General features: G+C 39.4%; 1 protein-coding gene across 1 annotated transcript in view; it reads right to left on the bottom strand.

Moving 5' to 3' along the window:
• Positions 1–13,445, bottom strand: part of LOC125459471 (mucin-6-like) — a 210,458-nt gene that overhangs the window by 172,608 nt on the left and 24,405 nt on the right. Inside the window, exons 3-4 of the mRNA XM_059652220.1 lie at positions 4,695–4,745; positions 1,371–1,611 (exon numbers count right to left, since the gene is read on the bottom strand). Of these exons, the coding sequence (XP_059508203.1) occupies positions 1,371–1,611; positions 4,695–4,745 (292 nt within the window). The remainder of the gene's footprint in view (positions 1–1,370; positions 1,612–4,694; positions 4,746–13,445) is intronic.

Here is a 13,445-nt window from a genome sequence, read left to right as displayed (position 1 = left end):
AGAATTAAAGAGCAATTGTTTGTTTAAAGAAAATACAAGCCATCTCTTAAGTGATAATAGAGTCTCTTAAGTGATAATAGAGCCATGAAGATGTACAGCTTGGACACAGACCCATCGGTCCAACTCGTCCATGCCAACCAGATATCCTAAAATAATCTGGTCCCATTTGCCAGCAGTTGATCCATATACCTCTAAATCCTTCCTATACACATGCCCATCCAGGTGCCTTTTAAATGTTGTAATTGTAACAGCTTCCACCACTTCCTCTGACAGCTTGTTTCATACACACAGCACCCTCTGCATGAAAAAAATTACCCTTAGGTCCTTTTTATATCTTTCCCCTCTGACCATAAACCCATGCCATCTAGTTTTGGATTCCACTACCCTAGGGAAACATCTATAATATATAGTATATAATATTAACAGTTTGTAACAAAATTTCCTTGGGTTAATTATAAGGGCTTGTTCCTATATTACTTTTCACCTACTGATCTGAACCACAGTTGAATACCACTGAAAATATCACGATGAGATGTGACGACAATGAATCCAAAGTGTAGGAACAATTTCGTTGGTGCTTAATTCCATCCTTGGCTGCATCAAGTCGGCAAATGTAAAATGAAACTGCATATTCTGAGAAAGGAAAAGGTCAAAGGGAAGTGTTCTCGAAAGAAGAGCCTCGCAGCTTCTTGGAGAGTTTCTTACAGAGTGACACCCATTCAACCAGATTTTGACTGCCATCATAAAATCGTATCAATTACAAACCATTGCTGTTAATTCTAAGTGGGGTTTTATTAGTCTGAATCTTCATATGCAGCCACTATGTTCATGCATAGCCAGCTGCATGTGCTAACCAAGCAGACAATGGGATTGTAAAAAGTATAGGAAGAGGAAAAGTTGGCCAAAATCTTTAAAAAAAACACAAATGCTGTGAAAACAAGATAAGAACATAAAATAGGTTAACACAATATGAAGCTAAACCAGAACATTGCTGAGATTCTAAATATGGCTCTGTCAGAAAATTTATAATGCCAATCAACTCCCTAAGAGAGACAGAGTACATCTATGCTTCAAGCTACCACTGTTACCAAAAATGTTGAGATATAACTGGGATTTAAACAATACATTAACTGACATGTTTGTACAAAACAGCATGCATGATGACTCAACCACAAATAGATAGGAATCATTTTCTACAATTTAGGAGTATCACAGCAGATCAACCCAACTATATTAAGTCAGGCATGCAAAAGCAATAATTTGATAGATTAACTCAAGTAGTTAAACATTTCAGTCTTATATACATGGTAAATTTATTAATCATTAGGAATAGTTCTAATTTCCTTCAATAAAAAAGTCTTCAAACATACCTATTATCATTCACTATTACATTTGCATTCTCAATTATGATCGAAGTACCCCAGATATTCATTGAAATTCTTTTCATATATCCACGTTTTCCTCTGCGAATCTGAATGTTGAAGCCTCCTAAGTTTTCAGAACAGTCACTGACAAAGATATAGTTGCAGATTGATGAAAAGTCATACATAAAATTGTCAAAGGTTTTGAAATGTTCAGAACCCCATGTGGTACACGTAGCTTTTGTGGGAGCTGCGAAGAAACATTTTCAAACTGGTTAATGATCAGAGTTTTAATTGGTTTCCCTTTTTAAAAGAATTTTATAGAAATTCAGGTGATCATATATCCACCTCCAAACATCATCCGATATCCCTTGAAGGTTAAATGATTGTATAATCAACATTGGGAGCATTCTGAAATGCATTTGGCTGTTCCTGTCTTTTATGTCGAACTTCAGCTCTAAATATTGGCAGCCTACTGAGCTTTAAGAATAAGACATGGTGAAACTGTTTATCAAAATTCATTTTGCCAACAGCAGCATCACCTATTCAACAATTTGGATTCTCACAGAGAAGAGGCAAATATCAATCCCACTAACAACTCAGCTTTTAGGGCAAAACCAATATCGCACTGTTACTCCAACTCTGACTGAACAAAATCGTCATCTAAGATCAGTGAACAATCATGAATGGAGCAGCACTTGTGATAAAATCTGTTTTCTATATTTGTGTGTTGTGGAATCTGGCACCTGTAACATGCACATAAGATGTTCTATTGCCATATATGTTTGATTCTAACCAAGTTAAAAGGAGAGAATGCTTTAGGAGTATTTCAATACATCACACCAAACAGTTCAAGGGTCATTGAGCAGCAGGTCAAGGCCTGAAACATTTAGCCTTCCTACTCCTCTGATGCTGCTTGGCCTGCTGTGTTCATCCAGCTCTACACCTTGTTATCTCAGCAGTCCTCTCTAGGAAACCAAGGAGTTCAATACAGAGTCAGCCCAGTTAGTTTTAGTCAGAGATTGGGAGAGAGGGAGAGAGAGAGATAGAGAGAGAGAGAGAGAGAGAGAGAGAGTGAGAGACTGAAGAGAGAGACAGACAGACAGACAGATAAAGGGAGAAAGAGAGAGAGAAAAAGAGAGAAGCAAATGTAGAAGCATAGCGGTAAAGTACTGTTGTTAGGTCCGAGAGCTGAGGTTCATTCACTGAAGTTCCAGGTGTCTTTTGGTGCAGCTAGTAGTTGGCACAAAAGGAATCCTATAAACAGAACATGATAAGTGTCGCTCAAGAGGCTGGAAATACAGAATCTTATTGGAAATACAGAAATACAATGAATCTAAGTAAAGCTTAGTAAAGCTATGCTGTCTGTGAAAGACATAAAATTACCTAGTAATTAAAGGATTCATCTGTGAGAGTTCAGTGGAATGCAGTTTCAAAAGAGGTTGAACCACCAGAAGCTAAGCAGTCATTGAGGCAGGCCATATTTGAACAGCATTTGAGGAAATTCAGGCAGTAGTTTTTGACAGTGAAGACCTAATATTCCTTGTGAGGAAGGCAACATTTTCATGAGATTTGATGACCCACAGTTTCACTGTTATCTGTTTGGGTTGCTGAGAAATCCACTGGATATATCTTGAACACATTTACCATTTTATCCACTCTGTTGGGTGTTTGACCACAGTTTGTTAATTTATATTTTCCTCATGTTAATTCTGAGTCAAGTATAATTTGCATATATATATATTCCAGATTGCTTTATCTTTCTATCGTAACTGTCTTTATTCAAAATCACTAATGTTGTGATTTATCGATTTGAAAATCACAGGATTTCAAATCGTATTCACCTTTGGACAAAAGAACTTACTGGTCATTAAGTAGATCACAACATAAATTGGCTATCTCATTAGGGATTGGTACATTAGTGATCTTGCTTGACGGCATAACACACTTCAGGCAGTGAATCAGATCACCTGTGAGCTTCAGTTTTAGTTAGGGATAAAGTCCATGATCTGGATAATGTGTCACAAGCTGAACATTACCAGGAATTGACTAATTGTCAATTTTTCCAAATTTCATGAAGGGTTTCTCTCCATGAGCCCTGGCAAGTTCTCACGTGCTAACTCCCCAAACTCATTTCATTATCAATGCACCACACCCCATGATGCCATGCTTGTTGCATTCACACACTCACAGCAGGCAGCATTACTAGCCATGCCAGCTCTTCCTAGGATTCCTAGTGTCAATGCCACTTCTAAAGCCCAGCTGTGCACCTGGTCAAGTGCTGGCATTCTGCGGCTGCTCTTCTTGTTTCTGTCATTTGCCCCAGTCAAAGTCAAGCAGAGGGAAACTAGCACCTCAGTTTGACTGTGGGCACTTGGGTATGGGAATAGCTATAAACAGTTGCTGCCCACAAAGTGCCACCTGAAATGACCAATGAAGGGCTAGACAAGCAAACACTGAGCTCAACTCATCAGGTTACTGCTCTAACTTTCATTTGGGGAATTTTCACCAGCAGGTGAGAAAAAGGGAAAATACATGCCAGTGAAGCGAGATAATAAGGATGCTGTTGCATACAGGTAGGCATCACTCATGATAATCTCATCTCACCCTTCAATACTTAGTTGGAAAATGAGACATGTTGCTTTCTGTGTCAGGAAGATCCTCACTAATCATCTCATGTGATTCTCACAACATTCCCACTATTGCTATCCTCATTCAGCGCTGGGAAGGTTCCACACTGTATGCATCAGATGTTTGCCCAAACTGGTTTGCTATTTGCTATTTTTCTCTCTGATAATAAATTATTGTAGTCTGCAATAATTGTACAAAACATCTGCATCCAATTCATTAATTGTCCAAAGATGATGTTCTAAGGGAATCAAGCCACACAAATTATGAATTTTACATAAGTTATGACATAGGCCAGCTTATTAAAAAAAGACCTCAAAAGGCAATTTTGTCAGGGCTTCATAATTGCATCAGAATTTCCATTTAACTGCAGAACCATGCATTATTCCAAAGCAATGTTCTAAGTTTGGAGAAAAAGAATCCACAAAATAAATTCACTCTGAATGTATTAAAACTGCATTTCTCTTTAGGAAACCAAGGAGTTCAATACAGAGTCAGCCTTGTTCCAATGTAGTCTTTACCTTGTAAATTAATGACTTTCAAAGCACACAATTTCATTGGCTTATTAATAGTTGTTATATTCTTTTTATTGATATGGATTTTACAATGTAGCTACAGAACAGCAGCACTTGATGACAACCCCATTTGAACCCTATCCAACAGTTCACTATATCTTTCAGAAAACCTTCTAAAGTGTGTACTCACAATAATAAAAATGCTGTCCTTGAGCAAAGATTGACATCATGTTGTTGTAACCTATAAACCAAAAGTTAAAATTTAAAGATGAAGTATTTACAACATTCAATTTGTAATTTCAAGGAACATACAAGAAAAATCTAAGAAATTACATCCATTTGGCCCAGAGAGCAATTGTTGGCATTTGCTCTCTTCAGATGAAACTATGTATACACTGCATATTTTTATATTTCTCTTTTTTAAAAAATATTCATCCAATTTCTCTAATAAGTGTTTTATTCTCTGCCATCTTCTAAAGTTCCTTGTTAAAAATGTTTTCTAAAACACCTTGTTCTTACACTTAGAATGCATTATAAAAACTATAAGCATCATTATTAACAGAATTATCGAAACTCGTAGAAATAGACTATTCAGCCCTTCAAGCCTGCTCTGCCATTCAATATGATCATGGCTGATTCCCTGTCTCAATGCCATACTTCTGCTTTCTCCTCATACCCAGTGATGTCTATCTAAACTTCATTTGCCAAACCATGATGAACATTTTTCAATTCTTACCATCTCAGAACCTTTAACCTGAAAGTCCTACTTTGTCCCTCCTTTCCTTTCTTTATTTCTATGATTCCAAGGCTGAAATTGAGCCTGGTTCGAAGTATTTTGCTTCACCGTTTCAGATGTTTTCAATTTTAATCCCTGACCTGAACCCAATCCATTCTTTTGACAATTAAAATGTAGCTCAATGATGCTTCCTCAGCACTTTCTGTTTTGATTTGAGCTTCTAAATTACTTTGCAATAATCTTTACTGCTGAAGGGATCATGGAGTCATTATGTCAGTAACATTTAAAAGGGATGTTCTGGGAACAGTAATTGACAGAAGAAATTTGCAATAAATTATTACAAAATAATAAAGACAGATTTCAAGGGAAAGTGCAGCACAGAAACTTACAATCTGTTACGATGATTTATAGACATGCTTCTTAGTTTTGATTTAAAAATGCATTGATCTCAGAAGGACTGCGACAGAAAAACAGTGGATTTAAATTCAGTTGACTATCTGACAAGTCCTGTGATAAGCCAATAGAATGTCTCACATGTACATTATCAGGGAAACTTCGAAATAGGACATTTAACACAAATAGATAATAAAGTCTCTCTCTGATGAAGGGTCTAGGCCCGAAACGTCAGTTTTTGTGCTGCTGGGCCTGCTGTGTTCATCCAGCCTCACATTTTATTATCTTGGATTCTTCAGCATCTGCAGTTCCCATTATCACAGATAATAAAGTAGGCTGACTATCACCTCCCTCTCAGCAGAAAGCCACCTCTCTCAGATGCAGTTTTACCCAGGAATACGCAAGGACAGTAGTTACAAGAAGTTTCAACTCCTTTGATGGGAACTAGTAGGATTAGACGCTCAGGTATGCATCAACCTGCCATGAAACGTCAGCTGTGAAGGTCACAGTCAAAAAGTTATCCTTTAGTCACTCCTAGTCATACTTGTGTTGCAGGCAAAGGTCTTAGCTTCAAGTGCTGCAAAGTAGTTCAAAACAAAACATGATAATAAAGGATTCTCTCTCCAATCTTGAATACTGGAGTTCACATATGCTCAAAAGGCATCAGAACCAATCTGCAAAACAAAGGAAGTCGACTGATCAGCTACAAATGCTACCAGTAACCTCCACTGCAACGGCTACAAACATCAATTGTCTGCTTTTCATGAACAATTTACAGACTGATTTCATTTATCTTTTTAAAACATTTATCTTTGTGGACTCAACTCATTTCTAAACTATCTGAACTGGTGTTGCATTGGTATTTTTTATGTGCAGTACTGAATAAACTCACTCTCAATTTATTCAAGAAAGCTTGGTTAAACTGAATCCTTTCAAAACAGAATAATAAAATGTGAGGCTGGATGAACACAGCAGGCCCAGCAGCATCTCAGGAGCATTGTGCTCCTGAGATGCTGCTGGGCCTGCTGTGTTCATCCAGCCTCACATTTTATTATCTTGGATTTTCCAGCGTCTGCAGTTCCCATTATCACTGATACCCTTTCAAAACAGAAGTTCATTTGGGCATGGGAAAGCAGGCTTTAAAAGAAGAAGGTTCCTTTATAAATCAATCTCATTGCAACCAACTAAGGGGATGGGTGAATGAAGGAAGGGAGTCAGTTCATCTTTCCTCATCCAGGAGTTTAACAGATTAATATACTGTGTTTGGAGCTGTGACAAATTAGGGACCTTTGCCCAGAGTCTGGTCATAATAAAGTGCAACATCTTAAAGTGTTTACATCCGATGACAGATTTCCTGTGCCTTTTTTCCTGGTATTAGATATTTAAAGTAGCCTCTGGACAGGAGATGTTAGAGAAGAAATATTTTAAAATGTTGAGTGAAATGTTATCTCTTGTGCAGTAAGTTGATAAATAAGTCTTCTGCTGACTTTTCTGAATCATACAAGTCATCATCCTTGTCACTTCATTAAGATTGCATAGGTCCAAATATAGTCATGCAACATGAAAACAGACCGTTCAGTCCAAACAGTCCATGCCGAACATATTTCCAAACTAGAGATAGCAGGAACTGCAGATGCTGGAGAATCTGAGATAACAAGGTGTCAAGCTGGATGGACACAGCAGGCCAAGCAGCATCAGAGGAGCAGGAAGGCTGACATTTCAGGCCTAGACCCTTCTTCAGGTCTAGGCCCGAAATGTCAGCCTTCCTGCTCCTCTGATGCTATTTGGCCTGCTGTGTTCGTCCAGCCTGACACCTTGTTATCTCATCATCCCAAACTAAACTAGTCTCACCAGCTTGCTCCTGGCCTATATCCCTCCAAACTGTTCCTATTCATATACTTATCCAAATGTATTTTAAACATTATAACTGTACCGTCTTCCACCGCTTCCTCAGGAAGTTCATCCCACATGCAAACCACCCTCGTGTAAAAAAATTACCTCTTATAACTTGTTTTAAATCTCTGTCCTCTTGCCTCAAAAATGTGCCCCATATCTTGAAATCCCCCATCCTAGGGAAAGACAACTACCATTAACTCTATCTATACCTTTCATTATTTCATAAACTTCTATCAGGTCACCTCTCAACCTCCTATGCTCCAGTGAAAAAAGTCCCAAGCTATCCAGCCCTTCTTTATAACTTAAACCTTCCATCCCCGGCAACATCCTGGTAAATCTCTTCTGAACCCTCTCCAGCTTGATAACATCCTTCCTATAAAACCAAGGTCTTATCTGACATTTTCATCTTGCCAGACAGAACTGAAAAGGCAAGCATTAATGACATGGCACATTAGAAAAGATACTAGATGAAACTGAGTACCAGAACTAATTCTTGGAATGACATACAGCATCTAATTAGGAAATCAGCTAGGCTATCCTCAAATGAAACATCATCACCAGGAATATCATTTCTGCTCTCCATTGATCCTATCTAATTTGTTAAGTATTTCCAGCATTGTCTCTGTATTAAAGATTAGACCAGATAAGCCAAATGTACTAAAAGACTACTTGCACTTTTCTATGGGCGTTAAGTTTACAGATGTGGCAGGCAATGTAAATAAAATCTTTCCAGACAAAAATAACTGCAGCCCAGCTAAAATAGGCCATTTTTAAAAAAAAAATGTTAAAACCCTCAATAATGATTTACAATTTTTATCACTTTATCAATTTTGGTTTGGAGTTCTGAAGTAGGAATTGCTAGCTGAGAATGACTTGTGGACTTTGAAACAGACAGTGGTGAAAGAAAAAGAACAGACCAAAGAAGCTTCTTGTTGGTTTCTGAGGCCAGCCCTGGAGGTTAATTGAAGACTGATTCTTGATTAAAAGGATTCCTACGGACATAGTGACCCCAGGAAGAGCTTTGTGTTTAAAGAGGTAGCGGAAGTTGGCTATAAACAAGGTCAGTACCTGGGAGTTAGTTTCAGCAAGTCTGGAAATGACCCTATGTTGAAACAGATGCTGAATGGTATGTGAGGCCTTGGGAAAGGACAGTTAGTCTATCAGGATGGAACCAAAATTGAAGTTGTTTTTTGTTGAAACGTTTTCTCAGAGGGGATGAGCTTGACTGCTGGCAAGACTGCGCGAAGACTTGAAATCTTCCTACCTATTCTGCCACACCACCTTTTGGAAGCCCAAATGATAGAAAACTAAATTAGACGTATGCTGCTTTTTGACTGGGTAAACTGAGGAAGTGATCCTGATCAGCAGTTCCAGAAAAGCAAACAAGGGCTGCCATGTACTGCACATAAATGCCTGTGAACAACACATTGTGAAAGCCATTTATGTAATCTGGCCAGTTTTGTTATTTCTTCTTATTTATCCCTTAACTGTGTTTGTTTGTCTATCTGTTTCTTGTGGGAATGCAGCTGAAAACAAATGTTTCTGATTTAAAGTACAGGCATTCTCTGCTAAAGTTAATGTGTATTTAAAAATAGTTAACTCTTCTGTTTAGGATACAAAACCAGTATCTGTAAATTAATTATTCATAAAGTTTGGGATTTGTTATTTCAGAATCTAGTTAGGTACCATTGGAGTGACTACTGGGGGTCTTCAATGGTTTAATTTTACTTTTGAGAACACAGAGGTAGAAAATCTGATTTGGCTCAGCTACCTATCTCTATGTATAACAATGCCAAAACATGCATGGCCCCAGTTTCAAAATGGGAGAAGATGGAACATGACTAACCAACAATTATAAATAAAATAGACTATAGAATAGAAATAAGTGTCCTCAGACTGGTTCCTGCTCGTCGTGGTCAGTAAAATATACACATAAATTTGAAAACATCAATTATGCTCAGTATGGAATCTTGAGCACCTTCACATTCTTATGAGTTGGCATTGGCATAATGGTATTGTCACTGGACTAGTAATCAAGATGGCTTTAATGGCCTGAATCATGGAATGAATGCCGATCATATCATTATTTCAATCACTCAGTAACAATTATGATTGTCCACCTTGGAAATTTTGTCTTACTGGCCCTGGGTTCCTTTCTCCTTCTCACATTTGTGTGCTTTCCTTGAGCTGGATGAAGTTTTTTTTGCAATCAGAACTCTGGCATCTTAAGCATGCGGCAAGTCCAGCAGAGCGGATTTTGGATGATCATGACCTTGATGCTATGCTATTAGCTGCTTCAGAAATGCTGATGTTAGTATGTCTGTCCTCCCATCTGCTGCTGAGAATCTATCTCAGTGTCGATGGTACTTCTCCAGGGCCTTGAAGTGGCATCTATATGTGGTCCAAGTTTCAGAGTCACACAGGAAAGTTGGAAGGATGACTGTCTTCTGTTTTAATATGAGCACAGACATCATAAACATAGAAGACTCTCTTACTTAGGCATCCGAAGGTGACTTGTAGATTGATGTTGAATTTTCACATTGGTATCAGCATTAGACAAGAGGTAGCTTCTGAGGTAGGGGAAATGTTCCACATTTGGGAGGATTTCTCTGTTGATCTTAATGGAAGAATGGACCAGAACCTGACCTGGGGCCCATTGCTAAAGGATTTGAGTCTTCTTGAGGTTGAGACTGAGATCAGCACTGCCTCCCTCAATCATTCCAACTTATCTCTCGGTAAATTGACTGCACTCCATACTCTCAGATCCAACCCTGACTTTGTAACTAAGCCTGTCAACAAGGGTGATGCTGTTGTTGTCTGGCAGATTGACCTCTACATTGTGGAGGCTGAGTGCAAGCTCTCAAATACCTCCTCTTTTCTACCGCTGAACTATGACCTCATCATGGAACATCAGGTTACCATGTCCACAACAATCAATAACCTTATTTCATCTGGTCATCTCTCCCCACTGCCTCAAAGCTCAGAGTCTCCCAACTCCATTCAGTTCGTTTCTACCTCTATCCCTAAATCCGCAAACTGGGCCACCAGAGCAGATCCATTGCTTCTGCCTGCTCCTGCCCACAGAACTCACCCCTTCCTACCTTAGAACATAAAACAGTACAGCACAGTACATGCCCTTCAGCCCACAATGTTGTGCCGAACATTTACCCTTATTCTAAGGTCTATCTAACCTCCACCCCTACCTTATACAATCATCCCTATGCCTTATCTAATAGCCGCTTAAATGCTTCAAATGAGGCCGTCAATGCATTCCATGCTCCAACCACTCTCTGAGTAAAGAACCTACCTCTGACGTCTCTCCTATATGTACCTCCACTCACTTTAAAACAATGCCCCCTCGTAATAGCTACCTCCACCCAAGGAAAAAATCTCTGGCTGTCCATTCTATCTATAGCTCTGATCTTTTTGTACACCTCTATCATGTCACCTCTCATCCTTCATCGTTCTAAAGAGAAAAGCCCTAGCTCTCTCAATCTTTCCTCATAAGACCTTTCCTCCATTCCAGGCAACATCCTGGTAAATCTCCTCTGCATCTTTTCCAACGCTTCCACATCTTTTCTGTAATACGGCAACCAGAACTGAACACAATACTCCAGATGTGGCCAAACCAGGCTTTTGTATAGCTGGAGCATAGCATCTATTAATGAAAGCTAACACACCATATGCCTTCTTAACAACTCTATCCACTTAGGTGGCTGCTTTCAGGGAACTGTGGACATGAACCCCAAGATCCCTCTGCTCCTCCGCATTGCCAAGAATCTTTTCATTAACCCTCTATTCTGCTTTTAAGTTTGTCCTTCAAAAATTAATCACCTCACATTTTTCACGGTTAGCCTCCAACTCTGCCACTTCTTAGCCCACCTCTGCAGCACTATCGAACAGCTGTCCGCACTATCCACAACTCGACCCACCTTTGTATCGTCTGCAAACTTACTAATCCACACTTCCACTCCTACATCCAAATCATTTACAAAAATCACAAATAGGAGAGGACCCAGAACAAATCCTTGTTGTAAACCACTCATAACTGAGCACCATATTGAATATTTTCCATCCACTACCACCCTTTGCCTTCTAAGGGTCAGCCAATTCTGAATCTAATCTGCCACCTTTCCCCCAACCCACACCTCCTTATTTTCTGCATGAGCCTACTGTGGGGAACCTTATCAAACGCCTTACTTAAATCCATGCATACCACGTCCACTGCTCTACCTTCATCCACGTGTTTGGTCATCTCTTCAAAGAATTCAATAAGGTTTGTGAGGCAAGATCTAACCCTCACAAATCCATGCTGACAAATATAAATCAAATTGTGCCTATCCAAGTAATCATAAATCCTTTCAATCAGAGCCCTTTCCAATAATTTGCCTACCACTGAAGTAAGACTAACTGGCCTATAATTTCTGGGGTTATTCCTATTCCCTTTGTTGAACAAGGGAATGATGTTTGCCACTCTTCAATCTTCAGTGAGGATGAAAAGATCATTGCCAAAGGGCCTGCGATCTCTTCCCTCACTTCCCACAGAATCCTTGGATAAATTCCATCAGGCCCGGGGCACTTACCTATCTTCAAGCTCCTCAAAATTCCTAGTACATCTTCCTTACTAATATCCACCTCCTCTAGCCTAGCAACCTGTTTCACACTGTCCTCCCCGACAACTAGGTTCCTCATACTTATGAATACCAAAGAAAAGTATTCATTAAGGGCCTCTCCTGTCTCTTTAGGCTTCACGCACAAGTTCCCTTTGCAATCCTTTTGTATCTTTTGTATCGTCTGCAAACTTACTAATCCACACTTCCACTCCTACATCCAAATCATTTACAAAAATCACAAATACCCTTACTCTGGTCATTCTCTTATTTGTCATGTACATGTAAAAAGCCTTAGGGTTTTCCTTGATCCTATCTGCCAAGGTTTTCTCATGCCCCGTTATAGCTCTCCTAAGCCATTTCTTCAGTTCTTTCCTGATTAACTTGTATCCCTCAACAGCCTTTTCCGATCCTTGTTTCCTAAACCTTATATAAGCATCTTCCCTCCACTTTACTAGTTGTCTGACCTCACTTGAGAACCAAGGCTCCCTGACTCAAACGCATCTTCCCTGCCTGCTGGAGTCAAACATATTGAGCACATGCAGCATGCATTCTTTAAACAATCTCCACATTTCTATAGTGCTCTTCCCTGACAGCATCTGTTCTCATTTTATGTTACCCAGTTTTTGCCTAACAGAATGATAATTACCCTTCTCCCAATTTTAAACTTAACCCTGCTGTATGTACCCATCCTTTTCCATGACTGCTGTAAAAGTAACAGAGTTATGATCACTACTGCCAAAATGCTCTCCTACCAACCGGTCTAATGCTTGGCCCGGTTCATGCCAAGCACAAAATCCAAAGTGGCCTCTCCTCATGTTGGTCTATCTACTTACTGTGACAGGAATCCTTCCTGAGCGCACTGGACAAAATCCGGTCTACCTAAATTATTACAACAAAAAAGTTTCCATTCAATATTTCAAAAGTTGAAGTCACCCATGACTACAACCCTGTGACTTCTGTATCTTTCCAGTATCCACTTCCCAATCTGCTCCTCCACTTGTCTGCAACTGTTAGGGGGTCTGTAAAAAAAAACCAACAAAGTGACTGCTCCTTTCTTGTTCCTTAGAAACAGGCATAGACCTAGACACTAGAAAAGACAACAGCATAGACAGCCCTGTCAAATCTGCAAAGTCCTCCTCACTGACATCTGGGGGATAGTGCCAAAATTGGGAGAGCTGCCTCACAGACTAGACAAGCAACAGCCTGACATTGTCATACTCACAGAATCATACCATACAGACAATGTCACAGACACAACCATCACCATCCCTCAGTATGTCCTGTCCCACCGACAGCATAGACT

Source organism: Stegostoma tigrinum, chromosome 17 (assembly GCF_030684315.1).
Source record: "Stegostoma tigrinum isolate sSteTig4 chromosome 17, sSteTig4.hap1, whole genome shotgun sequence".
Lineage (NCBI taxonomy): Eukaryota > Metazoa > Chordata > Chondrichthyes > Orectolobiformes > Stegostomatidae > Stegostoma > Stegostoma tigrinum.
This window is presented reverse-complemented; position numbering and strand designations above follow the sequence as displayed.